The sequence below is a fragment of the Mandrillus leucophaeus genome, unplaced genomic scaffold (assembly GCF_000951045.1).
Source record: "Mandrillus leucophaeus isolate KB7577 unplaced genomic scaffold, Mleu.le_1.0 Scaffold1, whole genome shotgun sequence".
NCBI classification, from domain to species: Eukaryota; Metazoa; Chordata; class Mammalia; order Primates; family Cercopithecidae; genus Mandrillus; species Mandrillus leucophaeus.
In genome coordinates, this window is record NW_012098097.1 from 8,816,635 (window position 1) to 8,837,853 (window position 21,219).

The window sequence follows — 21,219 nt, forward strand, 5'->3', positions numbered from 1 at the left end:
GTGCTTGAGCACCTTTTGTGGGCCAGGCAGACTGTTACAGGAGGTGATTTTTGTGAGTACACAGAGTAGGGTAGTTTCTCTTCGTTGGCCAAGTGGGCGTGAGGGTAGAGGAAGGCTTCCCTGGGCTGGGCTGAGGCCTACACAGGGCTTTCTAGGCAGGAGTCGGGAGAAGGCAATTTCCGAGAGTAGGCATTGCAAAGATCCCGGGTGCAGAAAGGGGAGGAAGAGGCTGAAATGGCTGGCAGGGGATCCTCAGGGCTCATGGGCCACAGTGAGGATCTGTTTTTAAGGAGCCACTGTGCTCGTCAAGTGAGATCTCATCAGGCCATGGGCTGTCCCAGGTCTGAGAGAATAAAGGTTTGAAAGGAGTCATTTTACTAATCTGCCTCCCTAGCTGCCACATACTTGTAAGATGCAAGATTACATTGTCCAACAGGAAACCCCCAGTCTGTAGCATTCTCGCCCGTGGCCTCAGGGCTGGCTGCTCTGTGCCCCTGTTCAGAGTGCTTTCTCTGTGCCGGCTGCTCCCCGAGCTGGAAGGAAAATGTGACATTTAGATTTGGCGGGATCTAGATGCTGGTGGCTGCCGTTGCAGAACTCAAGTTTGACACTGGAGCTTTGTGGGGCCGGTTCCAGTAAGGATTGAGGAAGCATTGTTGGCTGTAAATGAACCTCCATTCTCTTACTCAGGACTTGGTACTTCTCTGCTGAGTAAATCCTCCCAGCTCAAATGGCAGCTTGTCCAGTTTCATGGGTTTATATTGTTGTTGCTTCCTTCCTGCACTCCAGTCAGCTTCATCAGTGGCTGGACTTTTGTATTCTTTGCAGGAGGAACCATATTCCAGGTTCTGTAATTCCAGGTTCTGTAATTCCTGAGGACCTACAGCCATGGCTGTTGCATCTTCCAAGTCTCAGTCACAGTTGGTTAAGAAACCAAATTGGCAGGTTGAAATCACTGTTCTTCTCCAGGAACAGCCCCCAGCCTGCCGCAGCCACCTCCTGCTCTGGTTGCTGGGCCTTTAGTCTAGGTGGGGTCTGGGTAGATGAGGGGTACAGGCGGAGGAGGAGACCTCGGCTCAGATTGGTGTTCTCCACCAGCTCAGCATTTAAACCATACTTCCTCTTTCCTCCCTTCTGTTTTCTAACTTGGCTTTTGTTTTTGTCTTCTTGTTTTTCCTTGTGTCTTTTTTTTTTTTTTTTTTCTGAGACAATCTTGCTCATTCAGGCTGGAGTGCAGTGGCGCAATCTCGGCTCACTGCAGCCTCCACGTCTCAAGTAGCTGGGATTACAGGCATGCACCACCATGCCTGACTAATTTTTGTATTTTTAGTAGAGAGGAGGTTTCACCATGTCGTCCAGGCTGGTCTCAAACTCCTGGCCTCAAGTGATGTGCCCGCCTCAGCCTCCCAGCACGCCCAGTCTGTTTTTCCTTGTGTCTTGATTGGAATTGAATGAGGGGCTGTCTTTTCTGCCAGGAGCGGCCTTCCTTTCCTAGGTGAGGCGCTTTGTTTTCACCTTCCTTAGGAACGGGGTGAAAAGCCCCCGGCCTGTTCTGGCTGTGATGTTGCTCATGTCTCTGGGCTGCGGGTTCTGTGCCCTCAGGCTAATGTAGACGGATGCCTGGTGAGTAGACATGCAGGATGAGTTCATTACTTTGACCAACTGAGAATTTCTACCTGGAGGCCAGTGGGTGGATTCCTACGAGTTGAGACAGGTGTTTCCTGTGCATTTCAAAACGCCGCTGGCGGGGAAGAGATGAACAGTGCTTTCTTGTTGCTTTTTAGTTGTATCCTCATAGCCCTTCTTCCCACTTCCTGCCTCTTTAAGGGCATAGTGAGACTCTCCCCCTAGAGCAGGTGGTATAATACCGGTGCCTTGAACGACTGGCAGTTTAATAATTGAGCCTTTTTTCCATCTCCTTAGTTCTATCATTTGAAATATTTCATTGGGAGGGACGTGAGGATTGAAAAATTACCTACCAGGTACGGTGTTCACTTTCTGGGTGACGGGTACACTGGGAGCCCAAACCTTACTTACCATTACACAATGTATCCATGTAACAGACCTGCGCATATACTGCCAAATCTAAAAATAAAATAATTTTTTTAAATTATAAAATAAATTGTTCATCACAGGTTTTTTTCTGACACGTGGCTGGCTTCCATGATAACTGTCATGGGTGCTTGGTTCGTTTTTCATACTGAATACCTGGTATCGGAGACATGACTGGTAAGAGGGTATCTCTTTAGGCCTGTCCTGCCTGTGGTGGAGGTTGTTATAGAGGAATATCGTTACTGTTTGAATAGAGGTCACTCTCATTGAATGAAACTTGATTCAGTGGATAGTTGTGTGAAAATGGTACTAAAAAGCAGCTCTGGGGTATTCCAGGGTCTCCGTGCGTCACCCAGGCTGGAGTGCAGTGGCATAATCATAGCTCACTGCAGCTTCAGCCTCCCAAACTCAGGTGATCTCGCCTCAGCCTCCCAAGTAGCTGGGATGACAGGCTGGTCCCAAACTCCTGGATTCAAGCAGTCCGGCCCACCTCAGCCTTTCAAAGTGCTGGGATTACAGGCGTGAGCCACTGCACCTGGCCAGGTGGGCACTTTAGGATCCAGAGAACTTAGGTTGTTGTCTTTCTTCTTCGGGAGAAGCTCGGCACAGTGACAGAGGCGCCCAGGGCCCAGCAAGCTCACGACCCAGCTTGTTGGACTCAAAGGGCAGAAGAATCACATTCTAAACATGACAAGGTATAGCCAGCAGGAGGCAGATTCCCAGCTTGATTCTCCAGAGCCTTCTAGGTCCCAAGGGTACCTGACACCAATGGGAATCTGAACCAACACAGACTCCAGAGTCTTCTTAGGAGACCCTAGTGCAGCAGCTCTGGCCTCCTCCTGAGCGTGCACACTCGTATGGCTTCTGAGCTGGCCAGGCTACTTCATGCATTTGGTTTGATGGGTTCTCGTAAGGCAGGAGAATCTTCTTGAGCTTGGAGTTGGGTCTGTGGTCCATCGGTCATTACTTTGTTCAGAGGCACGGAGGGTGGGAGGGCCCGTGGAGCTGGATTCTACTGCTGGGAAGTTGGGTGGGCCTTGTTTCTGGGCCTCAGGTTCAGTACTGAATGAGAGTCCTCTTGTTGCGAGTTGAAGGGGTGCTCTGGGCATGCCATGCCCTTTTTTTGTACTAAGAGGTTAGAAAAGCAAAGACCAGACTAGTTGGCAAACTGAAACCCAACTATCCAGTTTATTTATTTCTTAGGCATAGAAGGAATAATTTAGAGGGGACTGAAGAGCCAAGCTAAAGGGAAAGACTGAAATAAAGGGATAAAATCCTTCCTGTGATTTTGCCCCATCATCTCTTTTTTTCCAGAGACGTGACTCAACAACCTCAGCTGAGCCTGGCAGCACACACACCCCACACACCTTTCCATCTGCAGGGTCACAAAAGCCACAAGAAGCCACGGGGAGGCTCCTGGCCTCTTACTTGACCTAAGGAGCCTCTGAAGTGGCAAGTGTGTTTCCCTTTGAAGAGCCGTTGCGTGTTTGGTGACTAACTTCCTGTGGCTCTGGGGTAGACATGGTAGACTCCCCGCGTGATGATTGGGCCTCTGCAGTTGAGTCCATGAGAAGGGGCGGGTGTGGTGTGGTGCGGAGCCTTGGGGAAGGGTGAGTGGGGGCTGGAGGGAGAGTTAATGAATGGTCAGTCCCTGTATGATCAGCCAGCTGGCATGTGGGGGAAGAGCTGATGTTTTCCCACCATCAGCACCCAGAAAGCTGTTCTCTAGAGGGAGAATGTAAGGACATTTTACAGTCCCATGTTTTGTTACTAACACTCGTGAACATTGGTTTCCTCAGAGTCACTGCTACAAAGGGATTGTTGTTCGTCCCCTGAGAGACTGGCAGTCTCTAGAGAGCCGCTGATTTATGACTGCAACCTGAAGTTGGTGTGGCAGTCCTCCAGGCGCGCCTCCCTGCCCGCTCCCACCCTCCTCTTTGCCCACCTGATTGGCAGGGGGCAGTGGCTCGAAGAGATGGGTTGCTAAGCAGCCTGGCCTGGACGTGGTGTCCTGCCAGGTTGAATGAATAGCTGCAGTGTTCTGAGGAATGGGGAATTTGGCCTGTCCCAGCATCAGGAGGGACTTTTTGGGAAGGGGGCTAAGACTGAGTCTAGGTTCGGTGTGGGGAACTGGATGGCCTTCCTGGCACCTTCCTTTCGGAGCCGTGGCGCGGTGTGCCATGTCTGTGGAAGTGGAGCCGGCGGAGCTCTGCACCTGTCCTCGAGGTCTTGTTGCAGAGTCTTCCTGTCTCATCTCCTCCCTTGCTCATCAGAGGGAAAGGACATGGGGTCTGACAGCTTTCTGTGAACTCTGCTTCTGCTGTTTTGATCATTAGCGCATATGGCCCTTGAGATTGTTGATCTAACTGGGTTTGAGGGCCTGGGTGTCAGCAACCCAGAAATGGGGGAGATGTGTGTTCTTGCCCTTTTACACTTGAGACAGTGGAGGCAGGGGAAGACTTGTGACGTAGGACTTGGACCGTGGCTTTCTCAGCGTTGACTTTGGTTTAGATGAAACGTTTACTATGGAACAGTGAAATCCAGAAAATGTCTCAGAAGCCTTTGCTCTCAGGTTTCTGTAGGACTGGTGGACGTGGCTGTCGTGGGATGCTGTTTGCATTAGGGATTGGAGGAAGCTTTTCTTTGGAGGGAGTATAAAGCCAGTGGAAAGGGAGCTGAGAGCCAGAGAGAGGCTGCCTTGATCCTGGGGCCTCTCTCGGATCCCCATTCTGCCACTTATTCAAGGTTCGCTACACGTTTGCTCTGAGGTTCCGTGAGCTGCCCCTTTATCCTCATGATGAAGCCTCCCTTTTTGAACTAAAAATAAGAGAAGTATCTTGGGAGCGGCTAGTCTGCATTTTCATCTCAGGAGTCTGCTGTTAGAAAGCAGTCGCCTCTTGCTTCCTTGGTACCAGCAGTAGAGGTGGTGATATCTGGGCTGGCCGGGGCCTTGAACTCTGCACTCCATTCAGGCAAGCTTCCTCGGACCCAGGGGAGAGCAACAGGCAGGGTATGCGTTGCCCAGGTGGCCGCAGCAGGCTTGCTGGCGTGTGCTCTCCTCAGCGATGGTGGGTTTGGTCACTGAAGAGGTTTGGAGGAGTGACCGGCGTGGGCTCCAGAGCATCTGGCTGCTGCGATGCGGGAAGAAGAGGGTTCGGCGGCTTGGGGGTGCCAGAGGGCCCTGAAACATCAGCTTACCCTTAGTGTTCCTGGCAGTGCTTTTACTTTTTCTCCTTCCTTAAAAACCGTGAGTGGTCTCAGTGGAGAGTAGCTGGTTCAGGAGCCCCAGTCTTACCTCCTCGTGGTTGTTTCTCTTTTGCAGGATAATACAGAAGCAGAAAAGCGAGACCCCCAGGAACTCGTGGGTGAGTATTGGGGGATCCTGGGGGCACGTTTCTCAGCCTTACCACTAGCAGCCTGGCTTTCGGCCATGCCACGCCTTCCGCCCCACAGGGCTTCTGTCTGCTGTGAGCACCATGTCCCTTCGGCTCCCTCTCAGGGCCTTTGGCATTTTCTAGGATGCCCGGGTGAGACGCCCAGGGAACAGTTCTTCTTTGAAAATCGTATTTGTGGTATGTTTTATTGGGCTTTGGTTGGTTGCCCACGCTGTCAAGAGGGAGTTCAGGGCCCCTCAGCTGGGAGCGTGTCTTGGTCTCTGCTTCCCCTAGTGCCCTGGGCTTGTCCTCTGTCTTTGCACCCCCTCCTCCCCCTCTCTGCTGGCATATGCATGCTGCTTAGGGAGTCAGCATGTGGCCTCTGCTGGCACTTTGCTCTGTCCCCAGGCAGGAGCATGCCTCACAGCCCTGGAGTCTGGGGTTCTTTGTGATTTGGGAGGAGCAGGGACACTACGTTTCTGGAAAACAGCACACATCATCCAAGTTCTGTGCTAGCCCCAGGCTTTTAATCCTTTTAGAAAGCCCCCCAGCTCCTTTCATGTGGCTCCCAAAGCCCGACCTGGGGGAGTTCCCGGCAGCTGAGTCAGAGCTCTTGGTGGAGTTGGCCCTCCCTCTCTGTGGCGGCCATTATACCGGCTCTCAAACAGGCTCCTCCCTCCTGCGGTCTTGCCTCAGTGGCTCACTGGCTCCAGCCCTGGGAGTTCCGAGCCCAGGGACCACCTGGAAGCGCTGCCCCAGTAGTCAGTAACCTCCCACCCAGGCTTTCTCCCAGGAGGACCTTTCTGTTGGGAGTTCTGCTACGGAGCCTGTTCTCCTTTTCCTGAACTAAAGGAGCTAGGAATTGTTGATTCTGTTTGTCTTTTAAAGAAGGATTGGGGCCGGGCGCAGTGGCTCAAGCCTGTAATCCCAGCACTTTGGGAGGCCGAGACGGGCGGATCACGAGGTCAGGAGATTGAGACCATCCTGGCTAACACGGTGAAACCCCGTCTCTACTAAAAAAAAAAAAAAAAAAATCCCGTCTCTACTAAAAAATACAAAAAACTAGCTGGGCGAGGTGGCGGGCACCTGTAGTCCCACCTACTTGGGAGGCTGAGGCAGGAGAATGGCGTAAACCCGGGAGGCGGAGCTTACAGTGAGCTGAGATCCGGCCACCGCACTCCAGCCCGGGCCACAGAGCGAGACTCCATCTCAAAAAAAAAAAAAAAAAAAAAACTAGCCGGGCGAGGTGGAGGGCGCCTGTAATCCCAGCTACTCGGGAGGCTGAGGCAGGAGAATGGCGTGAACCTGGGAGGCAGAGTTTGCAGTGAGCCAAGATCGCGCCACTGCACTCCAGCCTGGGCAACAGAGCAAGACTCCGGCTCAAAAAAAAAAAGAAAAAGAAGGATTGGGTGGGAACACAGTAAGCTGAGCAGCCCAGACCCTCAGCAGGAGGGCCTTAATCCCTGGCTTCTCTGGTAGAGTTTCAGTCTTTCAAATCCTATACAAACCAGGACTTTCCTAAAACCTAGGGTTCGTTCTTTGGAAAGTGGCACCGTAGGAGTGCAACATTTGGCTTTGAGGGCAGAGGAAGCAGAGTTCACATCTGCTGGGAAGCTGATGGCCTGCCCTAAGGAGGCGATCCACCAGCAGGGTGTGGGCAGGAGCCTTGGCCTCTTACCCCACCATCACCCAAGCCAACCGTGCATTTGACTGTGAGAAACTGCACGGCCGGGGATCAGAGAGCAGCCTGTCACATGCCAAGGCAGAGATGCCCTCGCTCTTGCTAGCAGTGCTGAGCAGGCAGTGGAATGTGTGTGGGCATCAGCCATTTCAGCCCCCAGTCGCTTCCAGAGCCAACTTGTCACTTTTCCTCCCTGTGCCATTTTTTGGAAATAGCTTTATTGAGGTGTAATTTACATAGAGTAAGACTTGCCAATTTTAGGGGTGCCATTTGGTGAATGTTGACAGATGCATATAGTCGTGATGCAGAACGCACCCATCATTCTGAAATGTTCCCTTCTGCCCCAATCCTGTTACAGCTGATTGCCTCCCTCAGCCTCGGGCAAGCCGTGATCTACACTCTCCTCACTATAGCTTTGCCATTTTTTAGAATTTCCTGTAAATCAGGATCTCCCAGCCCTGGCCCTACTGACACTTTGGGCTGGATGATTCTTTGTGGTGGGGCTGTCCTGTGCTTTGTAGGATGTTTAGCAGTGTCCTTGGTCTCTGCCTACTCACTGCATGCCAGAAGCACTCTCCCTCCCCCAGATGTGACAGTGATCAATGTCCCCTTAGGGCAGAATCAGCCGCAGTTGAGAAGCAGGGTAGAAAGGGAACTAGGGTTTTGTCTGGCTTCTTTCACTCAGCACGGTGCTTGCGAGGCTCATCCATGTTGGGCATATCCAGAGTTCCTTTTTGTAGCCAAGTACTATTTCACTGTAGGGATACACCACAGTTTGTTTACTCATTCACCTGTGGAGGACAAAAATGGATCTTTAAGCAGCATCGTTTTGATTACTCGCCATTCCTCATTAACGAGTAGCTGGTTTAGTTCCTCTTACTAAAGACGTAATTAGTTGAAGGACAGTGGCTTCCATTCATGATGCAGTGCCTGTCAGCCTCTCTGCCTAAGCTTCTTTTGTCCGCTCTGGTGTCAGGACTCAGGTTGCTTACCAGGTATGGGAAGCATGTCCATGCATGTAGACAGCCCCAGCTTTAAGAGAACAAGCAGGAGAGCAGAGAAGCCAAGCCACAGGCGTCTGCAGCACTCAGCCCCTTGACAGAGCCAAGCATGCACACCCTCTCAGTGCCCTCCAGGGCGGTGCTGGTGTGGCAGTGGGCGTGGATTCTCTGTGTTACTCAGGAACTGGAGATACTCTGCTGTCCCCTGGAGCCCCCCAGCTCACTCACTCCCTGCCATCCCATGAGCCCGTCCAACTAGCTACTCCTGCACAGATCCCTCCATGGCAGCTGTGGGTACTCTGGGTGTTTTCTGACTTGGGCACGCACCAGGGCAACTCACGCTGACAGCTGGCTTCTCAAGTCCTAACTGCGGCTGCCTCTGAGAACACCCCCATCATGCCCAGGCAGCAGCCACAGACCCAGCACTGCTTCCAAGAGACTGTGGACACATTGCTCTATGGATGTCCTGGGGACATGGCTTGAGGTGGCCAGCGTGGTGAAACCCCATTTCTACTAAAAATACAAAAAAAAAAAAAAAAAATTAGCCAGGCATGGTGGCATGTGCCTGTTGTCCCAGCTACTCAGGAGGCTGAGGCAAGAGAACTGCTTGAACCCGGCAGGCGGAGGTTGCAGTGAGCTGAGATCACGCCATTGCACTCCAGTCTGGGCGATAGAGTGAGACTCCGTCTCAAAAGAAATAAAGAAACAGAAATGTGGGGCTGGCGTCTCCCACATGAGATTCATTCCAGGACTCAGGAAGGAGAGGGTCACTGAAGGCTGCGTCCACGCTCTGTGTATACTTGTATCTAGTTTTCCTGAATGTGTCCCTTTATTTGACAGTAACTGCCTAGGAATTATCTTGTTTCAAGCCCCAGGCTCTGGAGGGGCTCCCCTCCTCTTATACTGTACACCATGTGAGCCCCAGAGTGTGACTGGGTTGCTGTGGCAACAGGGTCACACCCTGTTTTTCCAAAAGGTTTTCCTGGCAAATGCCAAAGGGCACTCTTTGTCTCTGTCACATGCACACATACGCACTCTCCAGCCCAGGGAAGAAGTTAACCCTGCTTATTTATGTACCCAGCGCCTGCCAGGGCTCTCCTTGCTTTTATTGCTGCTGCTTGTGAGATAGGACCAGCTCCCTGCAGCTGATTCCACTCTCCACCAGCTTCTGCAACCTCAGGCTTAGCACTTTCACGTATTCCAGGGCTGGGGGGAAGGAGGAAGTTGGAGGAGAGTTGAATTCCAGCCATATCTGAGTGTCAGCTTTGCTTGAGGAGTCAGGAGACCAAAGGAAGGTGCTGGGCAAAGAGAAGCACCTCGTCCCTGGCTCTTGGGCTGCACTGGCATCTGGGATCCACAGGACCTCTGATCAATGTGTCAGCCAGTCTCTGTCCTCTTGCCCTCATCCAAAATGGCAGATTGGTGCTCTGTTCTTGGGGCGCTTCCAGTGAGAATCCACTGACAGCAGTGAAAATCAGCACATGAAGTCATGTTTTTAGGATGGCCCCAGGCTCGACCCCTGTCTCAGAGTGTATTTATAGTGTGCACAGGCTTGTCCTGCAGCAGCTGGACTGGCAGAGTCTGGGAGCCTTGTCCCCAGCCCTCCTCGGCACTGTGTTCTTTACAGTAACTTGAAACTCCAGGCAGAGATCAAAGCACCTTATCTACTAAGCAAACATTAACCCAGCCTGGGCAGAGGAGAAGGGGCTGGCCTTGCGAAGCCAGCCCGGGCAGCTCAGCAGTGGGTTAGCAGGCCTGCACACAGTAGGTGCCCAGTAAGTGCTTGCTGAGTGTTATTGGTGGTTTGTTCATTCTTTCTCTTCGTCCTGCCCCACCCTGCCTGCCTGCTCTTTGCTTATTGTATGATCCTTTTCATGAGGGAGTGTTTTGAAGAGCAGACAGAATCTTAACAACAAATAGCACATTGTCCCAGCGAGCCAAAGCAAGACTGCAGTGCCCGGGTGGCCCGAGGCTGCGGGGTGGCCCGAGGCTGCGGGGAAGGGGCTGGAGAGAGCAAGGCCTGGCGACCGTGGCAGATCTCTGAGGAAATTGTCCCCTGGGGGTTGTGGTTCTTCCCACCAGAACGGGCCTTTTGTTCTCAGGAATGAGGTGGGCTAAGAGAGAGTTGATTTGTTTATTTTTAAAAGATCCTCAGCTGATAACGGTAGTAAGTATCATTTATGCACAAGGCCATTTTGTTTACTTTGCGACCCAAAACTTAGGGAACCCTGAATTCTGTTTCTCCTGTAGCCTAGGCAGGTTAGCCGTAGATGTAGACAGGTGGCACCAAGCACCTCTGAGTTTCAAAAGTCTTGCAAGTATTTTAGAGACATATCCAGTGGTGGCTGGAGCTGGTTTAAGAGACGCAGTGGTGGCTGCAGCTGGCTCACGTGGTGAGCCTATTGTGTACGTCTCTTCCCAGCCTTGGGTTCAGTGACTTTACCTTAGTAGCTTGAAATTGGCTATGGCAGAAGAATTTACACCACAAGAAATGGCAAATGCCATAGATCATGGTGCCTCCCCCTTTTCTCCATCCCCACACCCAGCTGGTGATTAAACATTTACCAGCACACTGCTGACTCTTCCTTAAAAGTTAACCGTTGTGGGCCAGGCATAGTGGCTCATACCCATAATCCCAGCACTTTAGGAGGCCAAGGCGGGAAGATGACTTGATCCAACAGTTGAAGACCAGCCTGGGTAACATAACGAGACCCCATCTTTACAAAAACTTTTAAGATTAGTCAGGCATGGTGTCATGCACCTGTAGTCCTAGCTACTTGGGAAGCTGAGATGAGTTTGAGGTTGCAGTGAGCTATCATTGTACCACTACACTCTAGCCTGGGTTACAGACTAAAAGCCCTGTCTCTATTTCATTTTCTGTATTTTATTTTCCTTTTTGAGACAGAGTCTCACTCTGTCACCCAGGCTGGAGTATAGTGGCGCAATCTTGGCTTACTGCAGCCACTACCTTCAGGTTCAAGCAGTTCTCATTCCTCAGCCTCGCGAGTAGCTGGGTTTACAGGTGTGCATCACCCTGCCAGTTGATTTTGTATTTTTAGCAGAGACAGGGTTTCGCCATGTTGGCCAGGCTGGTCTAGAACACCTGACCTCAAATGATCTGCCCACCTCAGCTTCCCAAAATGTTGGGAGTATAGGTGCGAGCCACCACACCCAGCTGACCCCGTCTCTTTAAAAAACAAAAAAAAAAAAAAAGGGAAAAGTTAATTACTGTATACATTTATACCCTCTGTCTTAGCTTTTCTTCTCCCAAGCTGGTACATGGCCCACCCCTTCTGGTCATTCACTCTCAGCTGAGATGACACCTCACAGAGGCCACATCTGAACACTCAGTTGTACTGTTTTCATAGTGTTTATCCCTACCTGATAACATTTTATGTGCTTACGTTTTTTTGTCCATGTCTGTCCCTTGTTCTGATCCCCACCTACAGAATTTTTCCTTCTTCTCTCAATAGCCTCCTTTTCTGAAAGAGTTCGGAACATGTCGCCTGATGAAATCAAGATCCCGCCAGAACCCCCTGGCAGATGTTCAAATCACTTACAAGTAAGCATGAGGCTTGGCTACTGAGGTCGGATAGATTAGATAGCCTGGGTTATGTGTTTGGTTTGGTCTTAACCTTAAGAGACCATGGCAGGGAAAGGGACCGAGGTTTCTATAAAAGAAACTGACAGGTGGGAAGGATCCTGCAGTCCTCTTTACCTCCTATTAGCCTCATCTCAGGAGTTGGCTCCTACACCCACCACCATGTCCCCTGGTGCTGCTCCAGCAGGGCGGCCCTTGCTTGCCCTCAGTGAGGTCCTAAGCAGAGACAGAGAAAAGAACATAACCTTTTCTCTGCAGCCCTACTGGGCCAATGGGAGCTTCTGAGAAAGAGCTTTGCTAAGAAACTGAGGAACCCTCAGAATGTAAAATAAATTACAGAAATGAAAAAATCACAAGCATTTTTATATATACATTTTTCTACGCTAATCTATTTCTAAAATGCTGATTCAGTAGCTTCTTGCTTGACAGAATGTGCAGCACTGACAGGAGGTTTTCAAATCCCAAGGAGTCGAAGCTTTTGTGCAGTTACACTCACGGGGGGGACATCTGGGACATCTGGGGTTCAGCCCGTGGCTCTCCTTGTCCCTCTGTGGGTTCCCTTGTGATGAACAATAGAACAGGCACCCAGGGCTGCACAATCATGGCTCCTGGGCCACCTGCTTCACCTTTGATCCTGGAGCTTCCACTGGGGGCCTCTGGCTGCACAGCAAGCCTGTGACACCACCCTAACGGATGGATGACTAATGGGACCTGAGGCTAAGGAATGCAGCAAGCTGGGGGAGGGCCAGAGTCAGAACTGGGGGTGCAGGGCAGATTATCTTCCCTTCCCGGAAGTCTCCTCCCATTGCTGAGTCGTCTCCCCACCACCGCCCTCCAGAATCACGTCACCCTCCATGCCAGACAACCAGACAGCAAGCTCCAGCCTGTAAGGACAACTCCAGCAACCCACCAGGCAGAGACAGCTGGCGCACTGCCTGCAGTGCCGAATGTGCCTCCTCTTTAGACCCTCCTGATGGTGGAAACCATGGCATTTGAGCAAACATTGTAGTTCATCTGGGGTGGTAGAACTGATCTTACGGCCCAGGAGACGCAGCCAAGTCATCTGTATGACATGGGTTCTCCTCAAGTTGCTGAGCCTTCTATATATGGCTCCCTCCATGACCCTGGAGGAGATAGCTTGGAGGACAGAAGTTCTTCAGTCTCGGTGATTATATCACAGACCTCCCTCTGCGGTTCAGCTCTTGCTCTGGCCAGTCTCGGTAGAAAGATTTGGCCTCTAATAAGGGGAGTGGATCACCCCTCCTGACATGTGCTAAACGCTGTCACCTGGGCCCTCCAGGCCTGCCCGCCCGCTTTGCTGGCACAGTGCCTCAGGTGTTTCCCTTCTGGAGAATCTCTGTTTAAGCCCCACTGCAGGGGGAGGCTGCAGGTAGATCTTGCCCTGGACCAGTGCCCGCCTTCCTGGCTGAGACTGCTCTTTCCAGAGGTGGCTCTGGTGTCTTGGCCCTCTTCATTGGCACTGGGCCATGCTGATGCCATCTACTTTGGGCATCATGTCCATGGGCTGGGGAGGACCCCCTTCCTGAGGACGCCTGTGGCACTGGCCGCAGTAGGTCAGCCTGCATCCCCCGTGGTGGTTCTCCACTCTCCCACTGAGAGCCAGGCATGACCTGTGGGGAATTTGGGTGAGAGAGAAGCAGTTAACCCTTGATACCCTCGATAAGCCAGCGCGGACCAGCCACCTGTGCGCCTCCCCGTAAAAGACACATTCTAAAAAGCTTGCAAGACCGAATCCAAACAACTACTCCTGCCTCCCATCAAAAGGCCATAGCCCTTCCGAAGTCTCCTGTGGTTCACAGTTCTGCTGAGGACTTGACCTCATGTTAAAATTTAAAACCAGGATTCATTTCCTGCATATCAACACCAGTACCCTACACCCTGCTTTGGATGATTCTGGAACTGATTAACCAGTTGGGGCTTTGTTCGTTATTTTCTCCGTGGCTCCTCTGCTGTGATCTTTTCACTGCTCACTATACTGTCATCCAGAGAGCGTCAGGAAACCTCAGCAGTGAAAGCAGCCTGGTCTTGGTTTATGTTACTTGTGTGCAATTCTGGGCAAAACGTAGGGTGGAAAAAGAGAATAGGTTAATTTTTTGTTTCGTTTTGTGTTTTTGAGAGTCTCACTCTGTTACCAGGCTGGAGTGCAGTGGCATGATCTCAGCTCACTGCAATGTCCACCTCCCAGTTCAAGCGATTCTCCTGCCTCAGCCTCCCAAGTAGCTGGGATTACAGGCGTGCCCCACCACACCCAGCTAATGTTTTTTGTGTTTTTAGTAGAGACGGGGTTTCATGTTGGCCAGGATGGTCTCAATCTCTAGACCTTGTGATCCACCCACCTCAGCCTCCCAAAGTGCTGGGATTACAGGCGTGAGCCACTGCGCCCGGCTGAGAATAGGTTAAATTCTCCGCCTTCTGCGTTCACGCCATTCTCCCGCCTCAGCCTCCCAAGTAGCTGGGACTGCCACCATGCCCGGCTAATTTTCTGTGTTTTTAGTAGAGACGGGGTTTCACCGTGTTAGCCAGGATGTTCTCCATCTCCTGACCTCGTGATCCACCCGCCTTGGCCTCTCAAAGTGCTGGGATTACGGGCATGAGCCACCGCGCCCGGCCAAGAATAGGTTAAATTTTAACATGAGGTCAAGTTGGGCTTTGCGTGGCTCTGGAGCCTCACGTTCATGCTGCACACGTAGCTGGTGACCAGGGGCTGGGATGGTGGAGGGGTGGGCTTCTGTCATACACCCCTCTGCTCCTCTTCCATAGGACAAGATCCAGAAGCTTTATGAACGAAAAATAAAGGAGGGAATGGATATGAACTACATTATCCAAAGAAAGAAAGAATTTCGGAACCCCAGGTAAGTTTCCCTTGAGCCTGCAGAGTTTATTGAGTTATTAATGTTGGATTAAGGACGTCCCCAAGGGGGTGGTGAGGAAAAGCCCTGAGCCCAAACCATCACCCAGACTTGTCATTACACTGAGTGCCTGCTGGACACGGCAGACTATGCTAACCCAGCCAGAGGCTTGCCATTTAAGATCCTGACAAAACACAAAGCAATCCATACCGAGACCTAGGCGGGGATGAGGGAGACCTGGCTGAGTTCTCGTCCCTGCTCTGAGCCTAAAGCACATGACCTCTCAAGACCCCTGTCCTCATGGAAGGAATTGGACTAGACAATTACTATAGGTTCATCTTCCAACTGTAAAAAGCTGATTTTTGCATATAGGTGAGAGGTCTTAGGACCAGAGCTATGTCTGGTCTTATTCCATTTAATGCTCAAGCTAGTGACTTACGGGGGAAAGAGCATGGCCCTTGTGTGGGCCTGAGTGTGGTGAGCCCAACCCAGCCATGCAGACTGAAGGTCAGTGGGACAAAACTCAGCCATCACCTAGACCCCATGCTCCTCCCGGCCCTTGGCTAACAGGTCCATCTTCCTGGGAGGGTGTAGGGCCATCAGGAAACTTGCTTAGAGCAGCTGAGCTGGATTTAAAGGTTTTGAAGGTTTTGTGTCAGCCCCAGGAGCTGGATGGTTCAGGCCCCAGGCAGGGACGTGGACTTGTGCCTGCTCAACGCCTGTGCTGTGTTTTCAGCATCTACGAGAAGCTGATCCAGTTCTGTGCCATTGACGAGCTTGGCACCAACTACCCAAAGGTACGTCTGGCACACGGAGCTGGAGGGTGATGGGGACACCCGGGGTTCTGTGCTTGTTCCATGGGGTTTGACCTGCAGCCACAGAAGGGTCCATGTAGTGGCACCGCTAGTTGAAAGCACAGTCCCCATGTCTTGTGTTTGAGTCCCTATTGTTCTGAAATAGTCCAATAAAGAGATTCCAGTGGCCGACCTGGTGTCTGGCCCCTGACTGGTGGGGACGTGTGTGGACCTGCTGCTCCTGGGGGTCACTGGATGGGGCCTTCGTGCTCCCGTGTTCTTCAGCACTTGCCAGCTGCCCCTTGGCTAGAGACCAGGGATGACAGCCGAGCCCCAGGTAAGGGGACCCCAAACCAGGAAGCTCTGTGGAAAGACTCAGGCAAGGAACTTGGGTGTCTGAGTCATTTGTCATCTGACGGTTCCTACTAACTGCAACTTTCGCCTTTTCCTTTGCAGGATATGTTTGATCCCCATGGCTGGTCTGAGGACTCCTACTATGAGGCATTAGGTAGCCTTTCATCCCTCCTCCCATATACCTCGTCCGCCCACCCAACTATCCCTTTATCCAGTCAGTTGGTTATCCAGGCAACACGTATTTCAGGGTCTCCTTTACGTCAGGCCATGTTCAAGGGGCTGGGTACAGGCCTGAATGAGACAGACCCACCCCTGCCTTAAGAGGCTTATGCCACAGCAAAGAAGATGCCAGTAATGCATCACGCCAGTAATGCCAGCATCGATGAAGTGTTGGTGATGACAGAGTTGCTGGGTACAGGGGAGCTTTGGCAAGCAGGGTCATCTAATCTGGCCAAAGGGATGGGAAGGTCTCACTGACAAAACTGTGTTCCAGCTGAGGTTTGAAGAGGCAGAGGGGCCAGGCAGGTGCAAGCAGAATGTTCTGAGGCCAGTGAGAGGGTGGCTTATTCTTAAGGTACCAGTTTGGGAGAACTGGGAGGAATGTCAAAGGGCCCAAACCCCTAGACCATAGGTCTTGAGCCTGTAGCCCATGGCCCAGATCTTGGCCTATAGAGGTGCTTTGTTTGGCCTTCATGAATGTTACTGTCTTTTATTTTGAATTCATTGCCAACATTTTACATAATAATCTCTGATTCCAGCTTCTCTCAGTCAGTAGCAAGGTAGTCCCCATTGGGCCTGTATTTCCGTGTGCGGCAGTCCATAGGAGCTCAGGAGTAGCTGACCCTTCCAGACACAGACACGGGGCATGCAGCCCTCCAGTCTGGAGCTGAAGGCCCCTGCCCTACGCCAAGAAAGGGCTGGCTTCATTTTGCCTAGCACGAAGAACACTGAGCCCATGAAGACCTTTAGCGCACTGAAAAGAACGCAGGGACCAGAGTCGGCTCCCTCAGCCCAGAGCTGCTCAGGGGCCGCCTTTGTAACAGCTTCTCTTGTCTTCATAGCCAAGGCCCAGAAGATTGAGATGGACAAATTGGAAAAGGCCAAAAAGGAGCGAACGAAAGTAAGTGATGGCAGACCTCCTGGATGGAAAAGGCAGATGTGAAGTGCATGGGTCCTGCTGGCTGAGCCCAGAGGTTGTCCAGGCTGCCCTCCGCCCTGGCCCCATGTCAGTGCACAGGCCCTGCTCTGGGTTTGCGGTGCTCGCCTGCTGCCTTGCCCTTGGAGTCTTGCTTGCTGCGTTGTGACCCCCTTCCTCCCCTCAATTGCAGAACCTTGGGAGGCTTTGTCTATTTTGGGTGGTGGGTGCCCTCTGTGGCCTGAAGGGAGGGAAGTAATTCCCTGAGAGAGTGCCGGGCCCAGCTTGCTCTGCTCATTGAGTTTCTTGGCCTCCAGAGCTGCCCTCGGTGGCCCGCCTGGGTGCTTCCTATTAGGTCCCATGTTAGGGCCCTGAGCGCCACTTGTTCCCCAGCAGTGTGGTCTGGGTTCTTCAGGGAGCATCAGTTTGGCTGTGAGACCAAAGTGTTATCTCTGGGCCTTGTTCCCTTTGTGACCAGTCTCGGAGCCAGGCATCAGGACACCAGCTCCTCCCACGTCTGGCTCGGCCTGACCATCCTCAAGCAGCTGCGGCCTCCAGACTGCTTCCCTCACCCCAGGCAGACGGGCTGTGGGGCCTGGGCATGCTGGTGGCCCTCTGGAGTCACTGGCTGCTGGGCCAGGAACGTGGGAGCTGGTGCAAGGGGATAATCGGGGTTTCTCATTCTTAACCCTTGATTGAATCTCCCTTCTCTCTCTTTCCCTCTCCCTTCCAAACCCCAGGCTTGTTGCAGGGACGTGTCTGCAGCGCCTGGGGACCGGAGCTGTCCTTCCCCTGTGCGGGCGGGCGCCGCCTCCTCCTGGGTGTGAGGAGGAGGGGCCTGGCCAAACGGTTCTGGGCATGTGAGGTGGGGCGGTGGGCCGGGGGTGCCGGGCATGTGCAGAGACCTGGTGATGCCGGGAGGGATCCAGTACTGTTTGGAAAGTTCTTTTAAGAGCGAAAAGCCCCTTTGGGTTCTTCTTAGACACCTCGCCCTCCCCCAGATGGTCAGAGCAGAGTTCATTTCCAATGCCTCTTTTGTGTAGTGCCAAGCTCCTGTCCCCCAGGAGCTGACGGATGGCAAAAGGCTATGGACACCCAGCTTTGCCCAGCCTTATTCTCTTCCCTCTCCCTCTCCAGATTGAGTTTGTGACGGGCACCAAGAAAGGCACCACGACCAACGCCACGGCCACCACCACTACCACCGCCAGCACAGCTGTTGCAGGTAGATTGCAGAGCTGCCCTGCCTCCCTGCCTCCTGCCATACACACGGAGCCAGTGTCTCCCTGGCTAGTTTGGGCAACAGACAACACATGGATCTAGGCCTAGGCTCAGCCTTGCTCTTTTCTAAGCAGGGACTTTGAGAACCAGCTTTGGAGTCTTGGGCGGGGGGCCCCTTCGGTTTCTGCTCCCTAGGCCGCTGCTGGCCTGCAGGGGAAGGGAAAGAGAGCACTGCTCATTAGTGGATCGTGATCCTGACTTCTGCTTTATCTCCAGATGCTCAGAAGAGAAAGAGCAAGTGGGACTCGGCTATCCCAGTGACGACGATAGCCCAGCCCACCATCCTCACCACTACAGCCACCCTGCCAGCTGTCGTCACGGTCACCACCAGCGCCAGCGGCTCCAAGACCACCGTCATCTCTGCTGTGGGCACCATTGTGAAGAAGGCCAAGCAGTGACCTGAGGGGCCACCCTAGGACTCGAAAGGACTGTGCAGCCCAGTGACCAAAGGACTGTACTGCCCAGTGGGAGGCGCCACTTTGTATATTTCAGGATTGGGACCTGCTCCCCTGATGCCACCTGAGAGGAGCTTCTATGTGGCATTCCAGATAGAAGGACAGGCAGCACAGGAGCCAGGTGCTGTGGACAGGGTCTGTCCACGCACCACCTGGGGTCTGCCGCCCATTAAAAGTGCCGTTTTCTTACCTCTTGGCATCTCAGATGCACTGGCCTCTCCTGCATTCTGTTTGCAGGCAAATGCTTCAGCTCACATGTCCCCCCATCTTGGTTGGGACTACTGCCTCAGGGTTGACGATAGGGTGATGGAGGCCTGGGACGCCGTTCAGAGGGCTGGCCCAAGAAGTCACCGTTGTTACCTGTGTACGCCTCTGGACATGGACAGGCGGGACCCCCCAAGCTCCACATTCGCTCCATGTGCCGCCTTGATCCCAAAACCCAGCCAGTTCTTGGGTGGTGGTGGAGCTGTGCTCCCTTGGGTGCATTTGAGCACTCCCCAGTCCAGATCACTTCTTGGACACACCCAGACTTTTGAAGTCAAGCCAGTTTCCAGAAGGGCTGGGGTGAGATCCTGACTTGTGCAGGGAGTAGGGAGGCGTCAGCGCCTGGCCAGGGCTGCCCCAGTCCCTCGGTGCCCCGTGAGCGCAGCCAGCCAGGAGCTGAGCAGCGGGGGGAGATGAATCACCTCCTGCCCTGGCCAGGCGGCAGCTCATTGTTTACGGGCAAGCCCTGCTCCTGGGAGGGCTCCTGCCACCCCACCCTTCCTGTGTGTGTTATCTCTGCCCCACAGCAGCCCCTGGGCAGCGCCAGTGGCCACTGGGCTCCCCCCGGGGCTGAAACGGGTTTCCCAGACCGGGAGTCCAGAGGAGACTGTTTACCCTTCGTGACCTTTGGCGACTCTCCACTGGAGCGGAAGAGCTGTGTGTCAAAAGAAGGAAGCCGGGCTGTGAAGGGCCGTGTTGCTTTCAGTCGGTGGGCAGAGGTTTAGAAAGGTGGTTCTGAAATTGCACCTGGTACTCTTGTGGGACCTGAGGAATATAAGGAACTCTGTGCATGAGGTTTCAAAAATAAAAATTGAGTCCGCTCCCCCCATGCACACCCTCGGCCACTTCAGCAGGTCAAGTCTCAGCCCTTCCTTGATGGGGCTTTGAAGCTCTGGGGAGCAGAGCCGCTCCCCACTCATGCCCCAGAGGGGCTCTGAAAAGGCTTCCTGTGGCCTCCGACAGGGGCCCCTCATTAGCCAAGGACGCTGTGGGTGTTTTGTGGGAGGCACCGTGGCGCTGCGGAAAGGGCAGTAGACGTGGAGCCGGCACCTCTGGCCAGATTCCGTTTAAAACCAGTTGAGTGGTCTCAAACCCTTACCTCTGTAAGCCTGTTTCTTGTCTGAAATCACGGTCATAAAGCGTCGTAAGTTGGTTGGGAGGAACCAGAGGTGACTTATGCAAAAGCTTTATAAACTGTAAAGTTCCTGCCAGTGTTTGTTGTTGGCTAAATCCAATTTTTTTTGTTGTTGTAGACCGAGGAGAGAAGCAAACTGGCCTGTCCCCCATCTCATGCTCTGTCAGGGAGGATGGGGTTTGGCAGATCTTTCCCCTACCCGCTTTCCTCTGGGCAGCCCCGGCCCTGCCATTTATCTGTTCAGTTAAAGCAGTAATGACTGTCTCTCGCGGGGCCCCAGAGGTGGGGGGCCTGGAGAGTGAACACAGGCTGAGAGTTGGGCAGCCGCAGGCCAAAACTGCTGCCCCACTTAGCCTCGTGAGTTGGGTCAAGGTTTCTAATCCTTCTGGACTTTCATTTCCTCTTCTCTAAAATGGTGCTTGCCCACCTTAGTCCCATCAGGGATGGCCCAGAGGTGTGTGAACAGGTCCTGCTGTGGGTGGATGGCCCAGGCACTAGGGGCCAAAGTTGTTTTTGACCAGTGTGTGTCTGCTCACCAGAGAACAGTATCCAAACTGAACTCTGTCCATGGCTCCTACTGTCCCCCACTCACACACCCGCTACCTCTCCCTAGGGCTCTGATCTTGGGTGGGCCTCGGGATTCATTTAGCTCCGCACCTTGCACATGTAATACCCCAAGATGTGTCTCAGCTTTTTATAATTCCCTCCTGACTGCTGGACAGCGGGGTGCTCCATTCTCAGTGCTTGCAACACCCCCTTGCTTTTAGGATCACACTTCACTGCCTTGTAGCCTCTGCCCACAAATGGGGATGAGACAGCTCATGTCTCCTAGTTCTTGCAAGCAGAAACAAAGCAGGCATAAATAACAGTGTGCTCCAGTGCCTGGCATGAGATAAGTACGCAGGTGATTCGGGGGATGGAGGGATGAGAGGAGAGGTGAGTTTGCTTATCTTCCGAAGGGGTGGTCTCTGCTCCTATGGTCACTGAAATGAAAGTTTCCAGCTCCCAACCCTGTGCTCACAGCATCACTCAAGCCACCTAGGGCTGGATTCTGAACGGCTGCTGTCACTTGGCACTGCCTTGACAATTACCGAGTTTCAGTGATAGGTACAGGAGGGTTCAGTGTTTTTAATTTTGTATCTATTTGGGCGCGGTGGCTCAAGCCTGTAATCCCAGCACTTTGGGAGGCCGAGGCGGGTGGATCACGAGGTCAGGAGATCGAGAC

General features: G+C 52.8%; 1 protein-coding gene across 3 annotated transcripts in view; it reads left to right on the forward strand.

Moving 5' to 3' along the window:
* Positions 1-20,060, forward strand: part of SAP30BP (SAP30 binding protein) — a 42,374-nt gene extending 22,314 nt beyond the window's left edge. For 2 of the 3 annotated variants that reach the window (XM_011979790.1, XM_011979867.1), the window contains 8 exons: positions 5,375-5,417; positions 11,582-11,670; positions 14,491-14,582; positions 15,316-15,376; positions 15,830-15,881; positions 16,789-16,847; positions 18,000-18,084; positions 18,357-20,060. In XM_011979790.1, the coding sequence (XP_011835180.1) occupies positions 5,375-5,417; positions 11,582-11,670; positions 14,491-14,582; positions 15,316-15,376; positions 15,830-15,881; positions 16,789-16,847; positions 18,000-18,084; positions 18,357-18,538 (663 nt within the window). In that variant the 3' untranslated portion in view covers positions 18,539-20,060. Of the gene's footprint in view, positions 1-2,648; positions 2,748-5,374; positions 5,418-11,581; positions 11,671-14,490; positions 14,583-15,315; positions 15,377-15,829; positions 15,882-16,788; positions 16,848-17,999; positions 18,085-18,356 lie in introns of all 3 variants that reach the window. The other variant, XM_011979719.1, reaches the window with a different exon arrangement.
* Positions 20,061-21,219: the final 1,159 nt, after the last annotated feature.